This window comes from Strigops habroptila, chromosome 3, assembly GCF_004027225.2.
Source record: "Strigops habroptila isolate Jane chromosome 3, bStrHab1.2.pri, whole genome shotgun sequence".
Lineage (NCBI taxonomy): Eukaryota > Metazoa > Chordata > Aves > Psittaciformes > Psittacidae > Strigops > Strigops habroptila.
Window position 1 is genome coordinate 12,550,350 of NC_044279.2, and position 19,273 is coordinate 12,569,622.

The window sequence follows — 19,273 nt, forward strand, 5'->3', positions numbered from 1 at the left end:
AGAAAGAGTGAAAAGAAAGAAGAGGAACTTTGAAGGAAAAGAAGGGGAAAAATTAGTATTTTGTATTTTTATTTTAAAACCATTATCTTATTCATCTTTTAATTCTTTAGTAGATTTTTGGGGGGGGAATTTTTTTAGGATAGTGATGGGGTGTTAATGTACTATAATTTGCTTCTATACTGGAGCATATGGCAACACTGTCTGGTTTTGTTATTTTGTTCATTTTCATCTTGCATCAACTGCATACAAATGGAGTTAAAAGGTATTTTTGTTGGCAAATGTGAAAAATAATTTGTAGATGTTGTTGGTCTAATGTATGGTTTGGAATGGACAACAGAAAAGAGACTATCCTAATTGAAAATTACACTTGGTTGTTTTCAATGTCTGCTTATGCACATTTGTTTCATTTCTGTTGTTCATTTTGTTAGCTTGTATCTCTTTGCAAGGGAACATGAAATGCTTAAAGTAGAACCTTCAGCAGAGATTCCTGTTTTCTGGCATTTAGATAAATCAAAGATTATCATAAATATCCATTAAGATTTAAAAAAAAAAAAAAAAAACAGAGGTAAAAACTGATCCAGGGAAATTATTAAGGGCCTTTGTGTGCTATCCTTAATAGATTAAGGTCTTGTTTTAGGGGAGAATGGAGAAGGTCATACGTTTTATTCTGCTCTCTTTTCTTTCTTCCGAACATTTTCTTCTTTTCGTAAGATTTGCATTAGACATGAGTTTAAATCAAAGACTGCAGACATACACTTTTAGATAGATTAAAAATTGAATTTCCTATTCATATTTGGCATCTCAAGACCATTCATATTGCGGTAATTGAATGAATTTTCCCTTTCTTTAATCCAATATTTTATTCTCACAAGATCGAGTGCTGATGTCCTTGGTTTTGGTTTCTATTATATATTTTCCTCTTATTGGCATAGTCTTTAATTGTCCTTAATTACAAGAATGTTATCAATTTATCAAAAATGAAGAAAATGAGTGGGCAAGCTTGCTTATAAGGCAATAGGAGTAGTTTCTCTTAAGGATTTATCTCCTCCTGACTATTAGATTAGCTAAAATAAGACAGAAAACTCCATCTATCAAGAGTTCTTGTTTTCTAAGATATTAATGAACAATTACCATAGGTTAAACTCTGCTTCCTCCCTTGAAGTAGCAAAACTGATGCAGTTTCGTTGGGAGAGAAGCAAACTCTGAGCTAAATCCCACCAAGGCCAGGCAGCAGACGGATGCAAAGGCCTCTCAGGGGCAGAAAGCTGTTGCAAGTGGGAGATGCAAATCCCTGTGTCCACAGGCAGAAGTATTTCTACTGTGGCGACTTCAACATAATGTGTGTCTGTATGTCCTTAGTCCTGCTCTGCTAACTATTCCTTCTCTCATTCCTGTTGAATTAGACGGATTATCTCAGCTTTGCAAAGATGTGAAAGAAAGGCCTTGGCTTCTTAGTGTAAACTTGACTTGCTGGAAACCTAACAATATCTGTACCAAAGTCGTATGCTCTGCATCACAATTTGAACCCATTATTGAAAGCTTCTACTCATTGAGGGACCACTGTGATTACACAGAATAGTGTAATCATCAATAAAGCCACAGCAAAATTTCCAGTCTTTTAAAGATTTTATTTAATGTTTTCTGTTGGGAACAAATAAATAAATAAACCTCTTGCTATTAACAGTTAGAAGAAAGATCCTTAAAAGAGATGGGAAAACTTTCATAAGAATAATGGTTAAAGAGAACAGAGGAGGGCTGCATACAAGCTCCCATCATTCAAGGGTAGCTGGAGCTGTGAAGTGGTGCTAATTGTCATCTGGCTGCAGTGAATTATTTTGCTACAGCAAGGAAGGTGTTGTTGCCTGTCAGTTTTAGGTCAAAACAGCCTCCAGACTTTGTTGTGTGAACAGACAGGATTGAGAATTGATGATTACTGTGATTTTGATGCTAACACAATATTCTTATAGAATCATAGAATCATAGAATCGTAAGGGTTGGAAAGGACCTTAAGATCATCTAGTTCCAACCCCCCTGCCATGGGCAGGGACACCTTGCCCTAAACCATGTGGCTCAAGGCTCTGTCCAACCTGGCCTTGAACACCGCCAGGGATGGAGCATCCACAACCTCCCTGGGCAACCCATTCCAGTGCTTCACCACCCTCACTGTAAAGAACTTCTTCCTTATATCTAATCTAAACTTCCTCTGTTTAAGTTTGAACCCATTACCCCTTGTCCTACCACTACAGTCCCTAAGGAAGAGTCCCTCCCCAGCATCCTTGTAGACCCCCTTCAGATACTGGAAGGCTGCTATGAGGTCTCCACGCAGCCTTCTCTTCTCCAGGCTGAACAGCCCCAACTTTCTCAGCCTGTCTTCATATGGGAGGTGCTCCAGCCCTCTTATCATCCTCGTGGCCCTCCTCTGGACTCGCTCCAACAGCTCCATGTCCTTTTTATGTTGAGGACACCAGAACTGTACGCAGTACTCCAAGTGGGGTCTCACAAGAGCAGAGTAGAGGGGCAGGATCACCTCCTTCGACCTGCTGGTCACGCTTCTTTTGATGCAGCCCAGGATACGGTTGGCTTTCTGGGCTGCAAGCGCACACTGCCGGCTCATGTTAAGCTTCTCGTCAACCAACACCCCCAAGTCCTTTTCTGCAGGGCTGCTCTGAATCTCTTCTCTGCCCAGCCTGTAGCAGTGCCTGGGGTTGCCCCGACCCAGGTGTAGGACCTTGCACTTGGCTTGGTTAAACTTCATAAGGTTGGCATCGGCCCACCTCACAAGCGTGTCAAGGTCCCTCTGGATGGCATCCCTTCCCTCCAGCGTATCAACCGAACCACACAGCTTGGTGTCATCGGCAAACTTGCTGAGGGCGCACTCAATCCCACTGTCCATGTCACCGACAAAGATGTTGAACAGGACCGGTCCCAACACTGATCCCTGAGGGACACCACTCGTTACAGGTTTCCAACTGGACATCGAGCCATTTACCACAACTCTTTGCGTGCGGCCATCGAGCCAGTTTTTTATCCACCGAGTGGTCCATCTATCAAATTGATGTCTCTCCAATTTAGAGACAAGGATGTCATGTGGGACAGTGTCGAATGCTTTGCACAAGTCCAGGTAGATGACATCAACTGCTCTGCCGCTGTCCATCAGTTCCGTGGCTCCATCATAGAAGGCCACCAAATTGGTCAGGCAGGATTTCCCCTTAGTGAAGCCATGTTGGCTGTCACCAACCACCTCGTTGTTTTTCATGTGCCTTAGCATGTTTTCCAGGAGAAACTGTTCCAAGATTTTGCCAGGCACAGAGGTGAGACTGACTGGTCTGTAGTTCCCCGGGTCTTCCACCTTCCCCTTCTTGAAAATGGGGGTTATATTACCCTTCTTCCAGTCATCGGGAACTTCACCTGACTGCCAGGATTTTTCGAATATGATGGACAGTGGCTTAGCAACTTCATTCGCCAGCTCCTTCAGGACCCACGGATGGATTTCATCAGGTCCCATGGACTTGTGCACGTTCAGGTTCTTAAGATGGTCTCGAACCTGATCCTCTCCTACAGTGGGCCTAAGGTCTTCGTTCTCACAGTCCCTGCATTTGCTTTCCAAGACTTGGGTTGTGTGGTCAGAGCATTTGCTGGTGAAGACTGAGGCAAAGAAGTCATTAAGAACCTCAGCCTTCTCCAAATCCATAGTAGCCAGTTCTCCTGATAGCTTCTGGAGAGGGCCTACATTGTCCCTAGCCTGTCTTTTATTTGCTACGTATCTATAGAATCCTTTCCTGTTATCTTTTACATCCCTTGCCAAACTTAATTCTAGCTGGGCCTTAGCTTTCCTAACCTGGTCCCTAGCTTCTCGGGCAATGCTCCTGTATTCTTCCCAGGCCTCCTGTCCTTGCTTCCACCTTCTATAAGCTTCTTTTTTCCCTCTAAGTTTCCTCAGCAGCTCCTTGTCCATCCATGGAGGTCTCCTGGCCCTCCTGCTGCACTTTCTTCTAGTCGGGATGCAACACTCTTGAGCACGTAGCAGGTGATCCTTGAATACCGACCAGCAGTCTTGGGCCCCCCTGCCCTCTAGGACTGTATCCCATGAAACCTTACTAAGGAGGTTCCTGAAGAGGCCAGAGTCTGCTTTCTTGAAGTCCAGGGCAGTGAGCTTGCTGCACGCTCTTCTCACCGTCCTGAGGATCTCAAACTCAACCATCTCGTGATCACTAGAGCCAAGGCTGCCCTGGAGCGTTACATTTCCAACCAGTCCCTCCCTGTTGGTGAGCACAAGGTCCAGCATGGCACCTCTCCTCGTCGGCTCCTCTACTGCTTGAAAGAGGAAGTTGTCTTCCACACAATCGAGGAACCTCCTGGATTGCTTGTGCCAGGCCGTACCATCCCTCCAACAGATGTCAGGATGGTTGAAGTCCCCCATGAGGACCAGGGCCTGCGAGCGTGAGGCTGCTCCTATCTGTCTGTAGAGCGCTTCATCCACAGAGTCCTCTTGATCAGGCGGCCTGTAACAGATCCCCACCGTAATGTCCCCTGTTGCTGTTTTCCCTTTGATCCTGACCCACAAACACTCTGTTACCTCATCACCCGTCCCCAGACAGAGTTCCATACTCTCTAGCCTATCACTGACATAGATAGCAACGCCCCCTCCCCGTCTGCCTGGCCTGTCTTTTCTAAACAGCCTGTAACCTTCCGTTCCGACATTCCAGTCATAGGAGCCATCCCACCATGTTTCTGTGATACCAATGACATCATATTCCCATAGCCTTGCACACATCTCTAATTCCTCTTGCTTGTTCCCCATATTATGGGCGTTTGTACAGAGGCACCTTAGCCGAGCTCCGAATGAAGCAGACTCAATGGCTGGGGCAGCTGGAACATCTCTACATCGCTCCAAGCACTTATTACAGGTGCTGGCAACTGACCAGGAATGTTGGGATGGATCAATTGCATTTTCAGTAGTTTTTCTGCTCACTGTTGTAACTATGTGTGCATGAGGACACTAGTGATCAATTGCTATGAATAGCTGTTGTCTTGGTTCACTTTATTAAATTATTTCAGAACCTTGGTAACATCTGAATGGTAGAAGTCTGACCTGCAAATCGAAGAGTGGGCAGAGTTTAGCTCAGTGGTACTACCTGACACCAGTTGCTTTTAACAGCCTTGTTCTGAAGGGACATGAGAATGACTTTGATGCTTCTAGGACCACAGTTGGTCATGAGGTCTCCATTTTTTTAAGGTAAGCAAATATTGTCATACTTATATGAGTGCAGGTTAAAATCTGAAAATCTGAGCAAATAGTGTGTATTTGTCTTGTGTGGCAGGGTTTTGTTAGTGGGGGGCTACAGGGGTAGCTTCTGTGAGAAGCTGCTAGAAGCTTCTCCCATGTCCGATGGAGCCAATGCCAGATGGCTCCAAGATAGACCCACTGGTGGCCAAGGCCAAGCCCATCAGTGATGGTGGTAGCATCTCTGGGATGTCATATTTAAGAAAGGGGAAGAAGTTGCTGCAGAACAGCAACTGCAGCCAGAGAGCAGTTGCTCTCTGGAGCAGGTTCCTGGCAGGAGCTGTGGCCCCGTGAGGAAAGGAGCCCAGGCTGGAGCAGGTTTGCTGCAGGACTTGTGATCCCGTGGGGACCCAGCCTGGAGCAGTCTATTCCTGAAGGACTGCACCCCGTGGGAAGGACTCACATTGGAGTCATGGAGGATTGTCTCGATGGGAGGGACCCCACACTGAAGCAGGGAAGAGTGTGAGGAGTCCTCCCCTGAGGAGGAAGGAGCAGCAGAGACATGTGATGAACAGACCATAACCCCCATTCTCTGTCCCTGTGCACTTCTGGGGTTGAGGAGTTAGAGAATTTGGGAGTAAAGTTGAGCCTGGGAAGAAGGGAGGGGTGTGGGAAAGGTGTTTTTAAGATCAAATTTTCATTTCTCATTATCCAACTCTGATTTGATAGGACGAGGGGTGATGGCTTTAAAGTGAAAGAGGGGAGATTCAGGCTGGATATGAGGAAAAAATTCTCTACAATGAGGGTGGTAAAATCCTGGCACAGGTTGCCCAGAGACATGGCGGATGCACCATCCCTGGAGACATTCAAGGCCAGGCAGGATGTGGTTCTGGGCAACCTGATCTAGATGAAGATGTCCCTGCTTATTGCGGAGGGGTTGGACTAGATGAGCTTTGAATGCCCCTTCCAACTCAGATTATTCTGTGATTCTATGATTGGTAATAAATTCATTTCCCCAAGTCAAGTCTGGTTTGCCCTTGGTGGTAACTGGTGTGTGATCTCTCCCTGCCCTTATCTCAGCCCAGGAGCCTTTCATTATATTTTCTCTCTCCTGTCCAGCTGAGAAGGGGAGTGATAGAGTGGCTTTGGCCTCCAGCCATAATGATTAAATGTTGTGAGCTTCAGACTCTTGAGGACAATGTAAAATTGACAGACTTGATACAGCCCATTCTTACCCTGTTTAGTTGTGGTCCTAAACAACTGAGTGACATTAATTACCTTTATTAAAGGAAGACAAGGAATTATTCTCAGAAGAACCTTAGACTGCCATCTAAGTAAATTTTAATCTTATAAAATCCTCTTCATGCTAAGCACTCACTAATGAGTTACATATTCATATCACAGAGGATAAAAGGAGCAGCCAGCTCATGATCTTAAAACCATATTATACAATCCCCATTCTCTTTTAGACTTCATACAGATATCCAGACTCAGCTCCTGCAAACTCAGAAGTTATAAACACAAACATTCTCACATTTTTAGGCTGTATGGTACATATTGCACAAGCATTTTTTCCTGTTTTAACTAGCAGGAGATACCGTTGTCTTCCATCAATTTTAGGAAACCAGAAGGTATCCTGTTTGTTACTGACTCAAAAAATTTCAAAAACAGGGGGGAAGGAAGCTAAAAATAAATTTAAAAGATAAAAAAATGGAGGAAATAGAACTGGCAAAAGAGAAGAGACTGACAAATAAAGGAGCAGAGAGTAATATATGGAGGGAAATGAGCAATTCAGGGCCGGTCCAAGCAAGACTTGCCAAGCCATTGTGACAGTCGTAGTAGCGTATCTTCCTCCCCACACTGTCACACTGATGCTTTCTCTCACTCATTTCCACTCATCTTTTGTACTCTCCTTTTCCCTTTGCCCTACTCATTTTAAAATGGTAGAAGGAATACAAGATACTGAAGAAAAAATAAAAAAAAAAAGAGACAGTTGCAAAGCAACACCATCTTCACTCCTTCCACTTCAGTTACTTTACTGTTAAACAGCACAGATTTTCCTACAGCACCAGCTGCATTGTGTAATTATGACTGTAACTGCAAAGAGGACAACTAATACATTTTTATCATTTCACTGTGTACAAAAGGCTGGCAGAGGCTGCCTCTACCACAGGTGTTGCAAGTCCTCAGACCCAGCCGTTTGCAAGCATGGGAGTGGCACAACTGACTCTGTCAGTGGAGCAGAGAAAAATCTGCACCTAAAATGGATGTAGCATTCAATTCTCCTCATTGATAAGGAGGAGACTTATTGTAAAAGATTGGAGGCTTATTTTTTCCCCATGATACAGAAATAATCTTCCTCTGTAAGCACAGACCAGTGAATCAGATCTGAACCAAGCCTGTGAAACTTTAGCACCTAATTACGTACCAAGAAAGAAAATAGACACTGGTTTAAATCCACAAAACCTGACTACAGCTCAGCACAAAAGGCAAACTTTGGAACTGAGGACACGTATTCTGTAGGCATGTAATATTTTACTCAAAATAATTAAAGTTCACCAAGGAAAAACATAACTAGTTATTGATTAGTGCACAAAGTGAATATATTGTAAATTACAAACAAACTTGATTTAGACCATTCTGCTGCATCTGAAAGTTATGGACAATAATCCCAACATTACATTTTACAGCAGTACATAGCAAACATTAACATTTACAACATCAGGAGTGCCTGTCAAGAGAGACATCAAATCAAGTCCATTCCAGCTCTGCTTGACTTTAAGATAACAATTACAGTCTCTACACCCGTCCAGTAAAGAAGTCCCAATAAAATTCTCATCCTCTGAGTTCTGCCTGCAGATGGCCAGTACAGTTTATTAAGTTTTATGAAGACTGCAAATGACTGGGAAGAAATATAACCAGCCACTAAAAGTTGTTCTGTTCTGTGATTAATTTGTGCTTCCCTGGTTATATTACAACCCTCCATAGTTAGGGACAATGACAACGAAATCAGTCTTAAAACAAATGTTGCCACAAGTTATTTTTCCCATTTCCAGCTTTGTGGTAGGCCATACATCTTTGGGGATAAATTGTAGGGGAAGCACTGTGAAGGGTCTCCTTTTCTTCTAAGCACTTGTAGTGACCTTAATATTTATTTAAGAAGCTAAGGAAACTGGAGAACAGTAAAGAGCAGAAATTAAAAGACTAACAGAAAAAAAGTTTAAATTGAAGATTTGTTATGCTACTGAGTTGGTACAGCTTCAGTTTGGAGACCTACCTTCAACCATAAAGTGCAAATACAATTAAATGTAATTAATTTAATTTAAATAATTAATTATACCTGTACAAGGGCATACACTGAGGAAAAGGGTTACTTTCTGTCAGAATAACAAGTAGATCAGTTCATCATTCCAAAATTATGTATAGCAGTATTGTGAAAGTCAGAAACCTCATTTCTCTGGGCTGATGCTTATGATAAAGGCTGTTGCTGAACATGAATGAAAAAAAGTGAGCCAACACTTTCTTCTTCCATTAAGAAGAAATGCTGTAGATATGCTTTTTATGAGGCACCACAGCAGTCTTTTGATTGATTGTTTTTAAAATCTTTTTCTCCTCAGAAGTTCTGGGAATGGAGAAGGCTTGGGTTTACATAGGGTAATGGAGGTGCTCTTGCCCAGCAGGATTCAGGGGGGCTGCATCACTACTGGGGCTATAAGGAAGGAGCCTCAAGAAGGAGGCAGGGGGGGACAAATTCTTTTGGTAAAAAACTACTAGATCTGGGAAGAATTAGGAAAAGACTGCAGTTTGTCTTTGAAGGAGATCTGGGGTTTCTCGGGAGAAGTAAAGGGCTTTTTTCTTTGGGAAAAGAACCTGAAGGGTTTTGCAGATGCTTAACAGTAAACAAGACACATTAAGAACCACAGCCTCCTTTTTGTATTTTTCCGTGTCTCTGTCCATCTCCACCTCCATCCTACCCCTCTAACACAGTATCCTCTTGGTCCCATCCCTAGTGTTTGGGTTACTACTCTATTCAGCCATATGAAGGTTTTACACTGGGAAGACAGACACTGCAGTATAAAAAAAAAAAATAATGAATATGAACATGAAAGCACTACTTTGCCTTCCTTTTTTTCTTCTTTCTTCCTATAACGTGTTACTACATGCCAACATTGCTGAACATTAAAACATGAAGAAAACCTGGGTAGATCTTAATTGTGTTATTATTATTCCACGAAGTTAAAATTCTTAAAGGAAAAGTGACTTAGAAACCTGATTATTATGTCATTGTCACAAATCTGTGTATAAATTGGACACTACCTTTGCAAAGTGCCCTTATGAATGCAAAACAAAATGTGTCTGGTAGATTAACAAAGGACCACACACCAGTTTCTCATGCAAAGTTCCTTTCTGATGCTGTCACAGAACCCTACTAGGAGATAGTTTTGGCAGATGGCATTACAATTCAAATAAAGAAAAATAAGCTTCTGAGTTCATACATATTTCCTTGTCATTCAAATGCCAAGGGATTTTTTAACATAATGTTTAAAGTAAGGAGTGACTCAATTTGAGTGTCCTCATAAATATAACTAATGCATAATAATGAATAAGTTATGACAAGAAGTTTCAGAAAGGAGTTGCATGCAACTAAAGCAGCTTTTTATCTCAAGTGCAAGATAGCAAAAAGTAATAAAAGACGGGCTTTTAAAGTTCTCACCCTCGACGAGGCAATGAAGCCACTGAGGAGACAAAACCAGATTCTAATCTTATTTCACTAGTATAAGCCAAGAATCGCTGCCTCAGCTGCTGCAATATTAACCTGAGTTTTCCACAGTGCTATGTAATCTGCCTCATCAATTGTATTGAATTATCTATTTCATCAAATACTATCTAAACAACTAATGTATCTGCATTACATACATTCAGCTACTGTTCAGAACTGTGAAAACATATTATTAAAAAGCATGGTAGTCATGGAAACAGATCATGTAGGAAGTACCTTGAGGAGGATTCTTCTATCTGATTGCATGCAACTTCATTGGCCACTTGGAAATAAAATACAGAAATGTAAGATATCTTGTACTCAATCAGAGCACTAGTTCTTTAATCTGCACGGACATTTCCATCCAAGGTCAGTATCTGATGCTTCTGAGGCCATTGCAGGTCATCACAAACGAGTAATGTACCTCTGCAATTTTACAGTCTGGGCAGGATAGTTTTTATTTGTGGACCACCCACAGACAATCAGTTCATTGTAAGCATACAACGCAGTTCTTGGCTGGTTTTTTATTCATTATCACTATAGAAGCTACATTTTCCCATCTCTTTTTATAATATGTCTATAGATTTGCCTCACTGGCCTGTCACATAAAATCAAGTAATTGCCATTTGGTATAATAACAAGACAGAAAAAAACAAAACAAAACAAGCCAGAAAGCATTATGCTGTGTGCTTTATTTTGAAACATTGACTTGAGACTCTCAAGGCCCAGTGAGACAAATGAAGTAATGAAAAAAGATGTTTTCTAATGTTGATTGACAGTTTCATTATAGTGTTGTTATTTTTAAAAATCAGTCAGATTTTTAAAGTAAAGTGACCTGTTTGACCAGGAAAGATGGTGAGGGGGAGATCAGGAAAAGGATTTTTCCTCTGTGCAGAGGAACAGCTTGGATGTATGGAGCTCTCCTATGGGGTGGACGGCTGGCTGGTTGAGAGTCTATGTTATCAGGATCAGAGGAGAGGCTGGTAAGGGAGGCCGTGGTGAGGAAGCCTTGACTTCTGCAAGATTTTTTTTACACAGTCTCCCATAACATTTGTATATCACATTTAGGGTGTTAAAAGTCTGGATGGATGAAGAACTGTGCCAGTAAATAACCGATTGGGTGGTGAGGCTCCGAGGGTAGTGGTTGATGGGCCATACTATACCTGAATGCCTGTGAAACAGGAGTACTGCAGATAGCAGAGTCTGTCCTGTTCAACGTCTTTACGTACAGTCTGAAGGAGGCAACAAAGTCAACTTTGCAGGTGACGCCAAGGGAACCAGTCACCATGGTCAAGGGCAGGGCTGCCATTGAGGGACCTAGCCAGGCTGAATAAATGGGCTGGTAGAAACCTTGTCATATTCAACAAGAACAAATGCAAGTCCTGCACCTGGACAGGAACAAAATCTTGCAATAGGCGGGGAACTGATTCATCAAACTGCATCTGTAATCCTGCATCCAGTTTTGGGACCCCACACGATAAACTGGATCAATACACAGGAACGAGTTCAGCAAAGGGCCACCAAGTTAGTCAGGAGTAAGGGCACTTGCTCTGTCAGGAAAGGCTGAGGGTAATCCTGTTGTTTCCCTTTTAGTAAAATTTGGTGCTGAAAATGGCATTAAAAATATGTCATTTGTGTTTGTTACAGAATAATAGGGGTTTTATTCTGTATTATACCAGAGCTTAAGAGGTGACAGCTAGCTAAGGTATGCTGAAACTTATACATGAATTTAAGGTACTAGCAACGGAATATCTAGCTGCTTCCCATAAGGTCTAGCCTGCACTGTTGGTGGCCACATACTTTTGTGTGTCTTTTTAGGTCAGTAGCGAAACTGAAGTTTTTAGTTTATATAACAATAAACTCAATAACTCCATAAATTCACAGGGTATGTTGTTAAACATTTAACAGCAAAGGAAATAATATAAATAAATGAAAAGACTGAAAAGCAAATAGAAGAAAAGCTGCGCTTCATGAGATCAGGCTGTTATTAGGTAGAAAACACTGGTTTGTAACAAGGCTGAACTGATACAGCTGGTAATGAGGTACAAGCACTGAAAGATCTGAACATGCAGAAGATCAAAAAGAATGTTTCTTTCCAGTCTGCTTTCTTCAAAGTCTAAAGAATATAGCATAAAAAAGCTGTGTTAATAAAATCAGTTTCAAAGGCAGAATCTTGCACGTTGGAGCTATATGTGGCATGCAGCAAATCTGCTGAACTTCAGGAATACAAATTGATAATGCAGTGAGCAGTTAATGTACTTGGGGCTCCTTTTCTGCTAACTGGTAAAATGAGTGTGCTGGTGACAGTCCCTTTAATGTGCACATCTGAACTTTGAACCAGCTGGCATTGCCAACACAGCTCCTTGACATGCGCGTGAGGAACCACTGGGGCATGTGCTGGTCTTCTCCAGCAAGTTCACATTCTGCACCGAGGTACATCCTGAAGTGACTTAACTCCTAGCAATGCCCATGTTAGCTAGTTTAAAGCTAAGAGCTGTGAGGATAAGAATTTCAGTGACCCTTTGCTACATTAAAAATGAGGTAATGTGTAATTAACACAGAATTCAGAAATTATCCCAAACTGTGCTTGGAAGCTAAGGCACAAGTTTAGTTATTCCTTGGAAACCTGGATGCATTCATATCCAGTCTCCTGGTCAAGAAACTGTACCTAAAAATGAGATTTTTCAGTGTTTCCTAGTGATCTCTGTTTCGCCAACAAAACATTAGTCACTTTAATGGAAACTATGAGATCAACAAGAAGCTGGTTTAAAATGTTCTGTAGTAAAAACCAAGTACCCAGCTCAAATAACACAGGAGTAAGGACACAGAACAAGACAAAAGGATAACATGATTTGATGACAGAAAAAAGTTTTAATATTTTTTTTCTGTTTCCGCTTTCCTTAAGGCTATTATTTCTAAATAGACAGAAAATAGTTTTTTTGCAATTTATTTGAACCTTTCAGTAAGCTTGGAGGGTTCTCTGTCCAGCTTCAGCTATTGCCCACTAAACTGTTGAGAATTGCATTCTTTAATAAAGCTTTATTAAGAAAACCATCTCAGACGCTGCCTACAATAAGCTAAGTAAATTCTCAACATATAAGGTACTTTTTCCCCTAATTTATTTTTAATTACATTTTCTTAAATTTCTATTTTAATTAACAGCTAACGAGCCTTTTAAGAACTCTTTTTTGATAGTTAAAACTCAGTAATTCAGTTGGTGCTTTTTCACAGTATTAATGCAAACCTTGATTAGACATTACACAATTCTGAATGTCAGAGGGATCAAGTACACCTAATGTTAAAAATATCCCTACTGTTGTCAATATTTCACTAGGTAACAATGCTGGGGGAAAATATTATTGAATTGAAAGTAATATTTCCTAATCTACTTTCCGCACAACTGAGAATGTAACATGTCACAATAAGCTGCACAGAAGGAAGAAGATGCATATATCAGATGTGAATGTTACTTAGACATTTGTTTCCATTGTGCAAGTAGAAATTATGCATAATGTCATTTTATTCATGAGAATAAATTGCACATGAATGGTTGGTGATTACAGACAGAATATAAACAGTCATGACTGTGAAATTTGCTGCTATGAGAATGGCAGTTGGAGAACACAAGTTTAATTGAAAATGATCTTATATGGCTTGGCTTGGAGGTGGTACATTCCCTAAGTTTTCCAGGTCTTCCATGATTGGAAAAGTGAATTTGGTTTTGCCATGGAGGTGGAGTTGTTCATCCACAGCTTTTGATTTGTTCACTAGCACAAAGAAGTCCATATTAGTAATTGCATTTTCCAGCTCAGGAAGTGACATTTGAAACATTGGCTAAGTGGAGGAACCTGTTGAGGTATTATAATGAATTTTACCATAGCATATACCTGTTGATATTTTTGTCGGGTTTTGGAGCTTCCAGATGGTGTGCAGGTAGGTGACCTATCAGAATTCACACAGATATGCGAGCAGTAAGTTAAATACTGATTTTCAGTGAGCAGTTATCCTCTCTTTCCTTATGGCAACCTGTAACAGAAGTTTTCAGGAGCAGTAGCATTATGTCTGTTTCATGTATCATCCCGGCAGTGTGGATGTGCACTAACAAAAGCATTCAAACCAGACGTCTCCAGCCCTTTGCTCCTGAGGGAGCAGCACAGCACACCAGGAGCAGCATCCGCTCCCTGGTAATCTATGTGCTGTGCCTTAGCGTATTGCAGCCAGTGTTTTTTGTGTAAGATATGCAATGAGGAACACTGGTTTAGACTTACAGATAAATACTTGCAAGGATTATATCTCTTAAAGAAACAGGAAGAATGTGCAACTGCATTGGACTGTGGAGCTGCACAGTATTCTGTAACTTTTAACCCAGCTCTCATGATAGTCTTTGTAGTAGGCAACTGACTTGAGAAGGCAAAACTGAATTTGAAACAGGGAGAAAGAAAAGAGAGAGAAAGCAAGAGGTAAAGCTGTTGAGTGGAAAGTTACAGTATTTTTCTGAGAAGTCTCAAATAGGTTAGAAAAGGATTCTTGACCTTAGAAAAGGTTGTTAACAAGGCAGGTGAAGCAAACTCATGTTGACTTCCATAGCTTCCACATCTTTATTGACAGCATTTTCAATAACAGCAGACATATATTTTATTTTTCTTTCTCACACTTTATTATTTCGTACTATACAAATATTTTGATTGCAGCCAATTCAGTATGCTCTCTGTCTTTCCAGCCTGTCAGTAGGGAAGTGACACAATGTTGGCTGTTGTTCTGAAACCTTGAGAGGTTTTTATGACTCTTTAATACAGTTTGTACTCCATAAACTTCATAAAAATTAATCTTTTGGTTTGGTAATATGCTTTTTCATCTTGGCACATTGAGATCCAAAATGTACTCCTTCCTCCATTCCCAGAGAAGGTAAAGTGGCACCATCGAAAATCATTCTCAAACATAACAGCTTTCAGAAGTCAGAATAAGTGTCTGGACCATTGGCATAAGTAGGCTGTAACGAGAAGATACTACCATTGATTATTAAAGTGAGTTACTTGAATTCCTATTAGTCTTTCTATTTTTTCTTTTTTCTTTCTCTTTTTGAAAATACGAAGCAAATTGTCTGGGAGTGTATAACCATACTATACAGATTATCCATCACCTTTCCATCCACTCATGGGATCAACATTGCCAAATGCTACACAAATTATTACTGATTTTTAAATGGTGATTATACAAATGTTCCTGAACAGGCCCTCCACTGGGTGATAGGAGGGAATCTGTGGACATGCAATGCTAGATATTGAAGATTTAAAATAAAGAGTAGTTTGTTGGGATTTATTTTCTTTCTATACAGAGAAAGCCTCCTGAAGTCAGTAGAATTGAGACATGAATGATAGAAGTGTTGAGCTCATGAAAATGAAGACTTCATATATAGCATAGTAACCATGAAACTGTTGATTGCAGAAATTGTACATGAACTAGCATGCAAGTGCAACCAAATGAGTATCAGAGAATGCTAGAATTTATAGCTCCCTTCCTAATTCACATCACAGTGGCCAACGGTAATCTCCTTCACTAGTGTTTTATAATAATTCTCTTTTATAAATGTTTACTGTTCACTCTCATCCCTAATGATGGGCCCTGGGCACAGTGAAATGAAAAAGAGAAACTGTAATGCCCTCACCCCTAATTTGGCAAATGTTTAGCTTCCTGTTTTATGAAGCACTAAAGTATTTCTGTCCTGTAATCTTTCATTTCAGTAGTGAAAAATGGAATAGACGCTGCTGCTTAATGTAATGAAAAATAATAGCAATGCTCCTGAAAGCAAATGTAGCAGAAGATTGTTCTAACAGAAGCTCTGTAGCAAACTACCCTCCACTAACCTTATCTGCCACACTTGGTGGGCAGGAGCCTTGGAGTTTGTGCTCTAGCAATTTCGTTTTACTGGTCATCACAGAATATTAATTAAACATAGCTTACAGGCTGCATCTCAAATGGAAAAATTAAATTAGACCATAGCCTTAGATGGAGTTTATATCTATTATGATACACAAGGGTAATTTTTTTTTCCCCCTTCTTCTGAATCCATGCATTTAAAAGTGGATTCTCCATAATACGTCAAATTCATTAAATTTTTACAGACTTTTACCCTAGAAAATGGGATTTGCCATTTTCCTTCTCAATAGTTGTGGTAGTTCATAAATAGTTACGTATTACTTTAGGACAAAATAGGCCAATAGGTTAATAGTAAATCCTCAAATTATTTCAGATTTTCAGAAATATGTAAAATAAAATATGTCCTATGCATTTATATGCTTTAAAGTGTATATATTTAGAGAAAAATACCTACCTTTAAGTTTGGGCAAAACATCTACTTTCTGTTCTTCAATTTCATAGTTAGAAAAAACTCCATTTACTAATTCATTCTGGGACAGGGACCTATATGTGCGTGTGTGTTTGTGTATATTTTTATGTACAGATTTACCAGTACCTGCCTCACTTTTCTCTAAGGGAATGTGATATTAGATGGTCAGATATGAAAGCAGCATTAAGTTAATTAGGGGAAGAAAACCTTGAAAGGTTACATGAGAATAAAATGTACCTCTAGTATTTAAACTAGTACTTTATACTCGTTCTGTGTCATAGGGCTAGGTAAAAGCATCTTTTTTTATAGCAAATTATTGCCTTGTTTATCATGAATGAATTGGGAATGAAACTTACTATAGGGCTGTATAGAATTTGTGCTGCAGCTGCTTTCTTTCTGAATATTTACAGATAGCATTCCACAATCTTGTCTCAGGATATATAGAACTTTGTGGGAATCATTGCAGGGTCAATTACCTACAGATTTTACTGAAGTTCTGAGCAGGTCTGGAAAGAGCAACATCAGGGCTTTCTAATGATTGGTGACTCAATGATGAGGCAGTGACATGCCCTTGCAACAAAGCAGGCCAACAGCCTCCTGGGCTGTAGTTGGCAGAGCATTGCCAGCAGATCAAGGGAGGTGATCCTTCCCCTCTCCTCAGCACTGGTGAGACACAGCTGGAATTCTGGATCCAGTTCTGGGCTCCCCAGTACAAGAGAGACATGGACATACAGGAGAGCAGTGAAGGGCCACTGAGATTATTAAGGGACTGGAGCATCTCTCCGATAAGGAAAGGCTGGGAGAGCTGGGACTGTTTAGCCTGGAGAAGAGAAGGCTCAAGGAGGGTTTTATCAAACTAAATAAATACATGAAGGGAGGTGCAAGGAAGATGGAATCAGGCTTTTTTCAGTGATATCCTGTGACAGGACAGGAGGTAAAGGGTACAAACTGAAATACGGGGGATTCTGAAAAAACCTCTTACTCTATAAGTGACCAAACACTTGAAGAAGTTGCCCAGAAAGGTTGCAGAGTCACTGTCCTTGGAGATATTTAAAAGCTAACTGAAGATGGACATGAGCAACCTGGTCTAAGTGACCCTGCTTTGAGCAGAGAGATCGGGATAGACAATATGCAGAGGTGTCTTCCAACCTCAGTTCGGTGATTCTGTGACCTGCTTAAATAGCTTATGCTGTTTTTATTCCTGTGAAGTGACAATATCAAAATAGCCCTGACAAAAGCAGTTCAGAGTGTGGTCTTGTGAAGATTTCAACGCTAACAATATTCTAAGACTAATAGGAAAAATTGAGTATCAACATCAAGAAAGTCCTTGAGCTTTTCATTGCAAAAAAGTAATGCCAGTCTCTGGCAGAGAGTTGTACCCTTAATTGCAGTATTGGAAAAGGCTGAGCAGGAACATCCTTGAAGGGATGTCTAAGCATCCAGCAGTCTAAGCAGGTTCACTCAGAAAAGAGGTACATTTAGAGGAGAAGTAAAAAGCAGACATTAAGCGATTTCTAAACATGTTTTTTTTTTAACTCTTTAATCTCCCTATTGGCAGTCAGGCTTTACTTGCCTATTTGCCTTTTAGAGCACATAAATAATTGTGTATTGTCTGTTCAGTATGAGATACATCAGTTCTGCTCTGTCTATTTAGTACTCATTGTCTCCAGAAAGTTACTTTAGAAGCGCAACTGAGTTTAAAAAGGAAAAAAGGATAAAGAATTCCAGAATCAGTTCCACTCCCCTATATTGTGACATAGTCTTTAACTGCACAGAAATTGGTACCTGTATGTGATGGGAATGCCCATCCTTTTCTGAGTCTCCGCCATCAAAGTCATCACATCTGGAACTGAGGTTTTCACTCTGTTCATGTCAACTGAGGTATTTATCACATCCATGTGGTGCCTTTTAAACACAAGATGAAGTTCTGTTGGCAGTATAATAATTTTTTAAGCATGCAGTGTGAGTGATAATAAAATATGTATGGATGTACATGAATATATATGTAACAGTTTGCTTGTACATGAACACATTGATTTTCAAGATTATTGAATTAATGTTTTAACATTTTAATTGTTAATACTAAAATGTTTTAGGGATCTCTATTTCTTCAAAATGTAATTAGTTTTATGGCCAGAAGGTACTACAATATCTTGGTTTGTACTTCCATGTACTACTATGTACTTCAATGTCCCTGATATATAACTAAACTTTGGAACAGGGTGCCTTTGGAGGCTGTGGAATTGCCATCACAGTAAGATGAATAGTACAAACTTCTCAGGAACATTTAGGTATAATTATTGTACTTACATGGCAGAAGGCAAACTCTTTTCATTCTTTCTAGACCAACTTTTCCAGGATTCATGGGAAAGAAAAAAGCTCAAAAAGCAAAGTGCTTTTTTCGCATGTACCTATTTGGGAAAACAGAATGCCCTCACTTCCTCCAGTGGTGATGGCATACAAGATGTGCTACAGTTGTTGGTGGCACAGCTGTTGGAACAATTCAAGGAGTTCAACTAAAAATGTGTTGTTCTAGACACTGAGGTCTGTGTTTGCATGCCAGTTTTCAAGTTACTACTACTTGTGGCCGTGGGGAGTGTGTGTGTGTGTATGTGTGTGTGTGCTCAAGATTTGACATTTGCTTTAGTCATCGTATCTAATTTCACTATCAAGTTATTTCCCTCAACACACAGCAAAGATCCACAGTTTTGTTATTAGAAATCTTAGCATTCTGTACTGCATTTACTGAGAGAGATAACTCTTTGTTTTTCAGAGCTTCCATATGGCTGGGAGAAAATTGATGATCCCATTTATGGCACTTATTATGTTGAGTAAGTTTCCAAGTTCAATATTAAGTTGCTATTAATATGTCATAACCTGATACCAGTATCCTCTGCAGTGCTTAGCTTGTCAAGGAATGGGTACAATTACTTGATGTGTTAAA

General features: G+C 40.3%; 1 protein-coding gene across 8 annotated transcripts in view; it reads left to right on the top strand.

Moving 5' to 3' along the window:
- Window positions 1-19,273, top strand: part of MAGI2 (membrane associated guanylate kinase, WW and PDZ domain containing 2) — a 737,601-nt gene that overhangs the window by 561,615 nt on the left and 156,713 nt on the right. For all 8 annotated transcript variants that reach the window (XM_030478640.1, XM_030478639.1, XM_030478638.1 and 5 more), the window contains one exon: window positions 19,103-19,160. In XM_030478640.1, coding sequence (XP_030334500.1) covers window positions 19,103-19,160 — 58 coding nt within the window. The remainder of the gene's footprint in view (window positions 1-19,102; window positions 19,161-19,273) is intronic.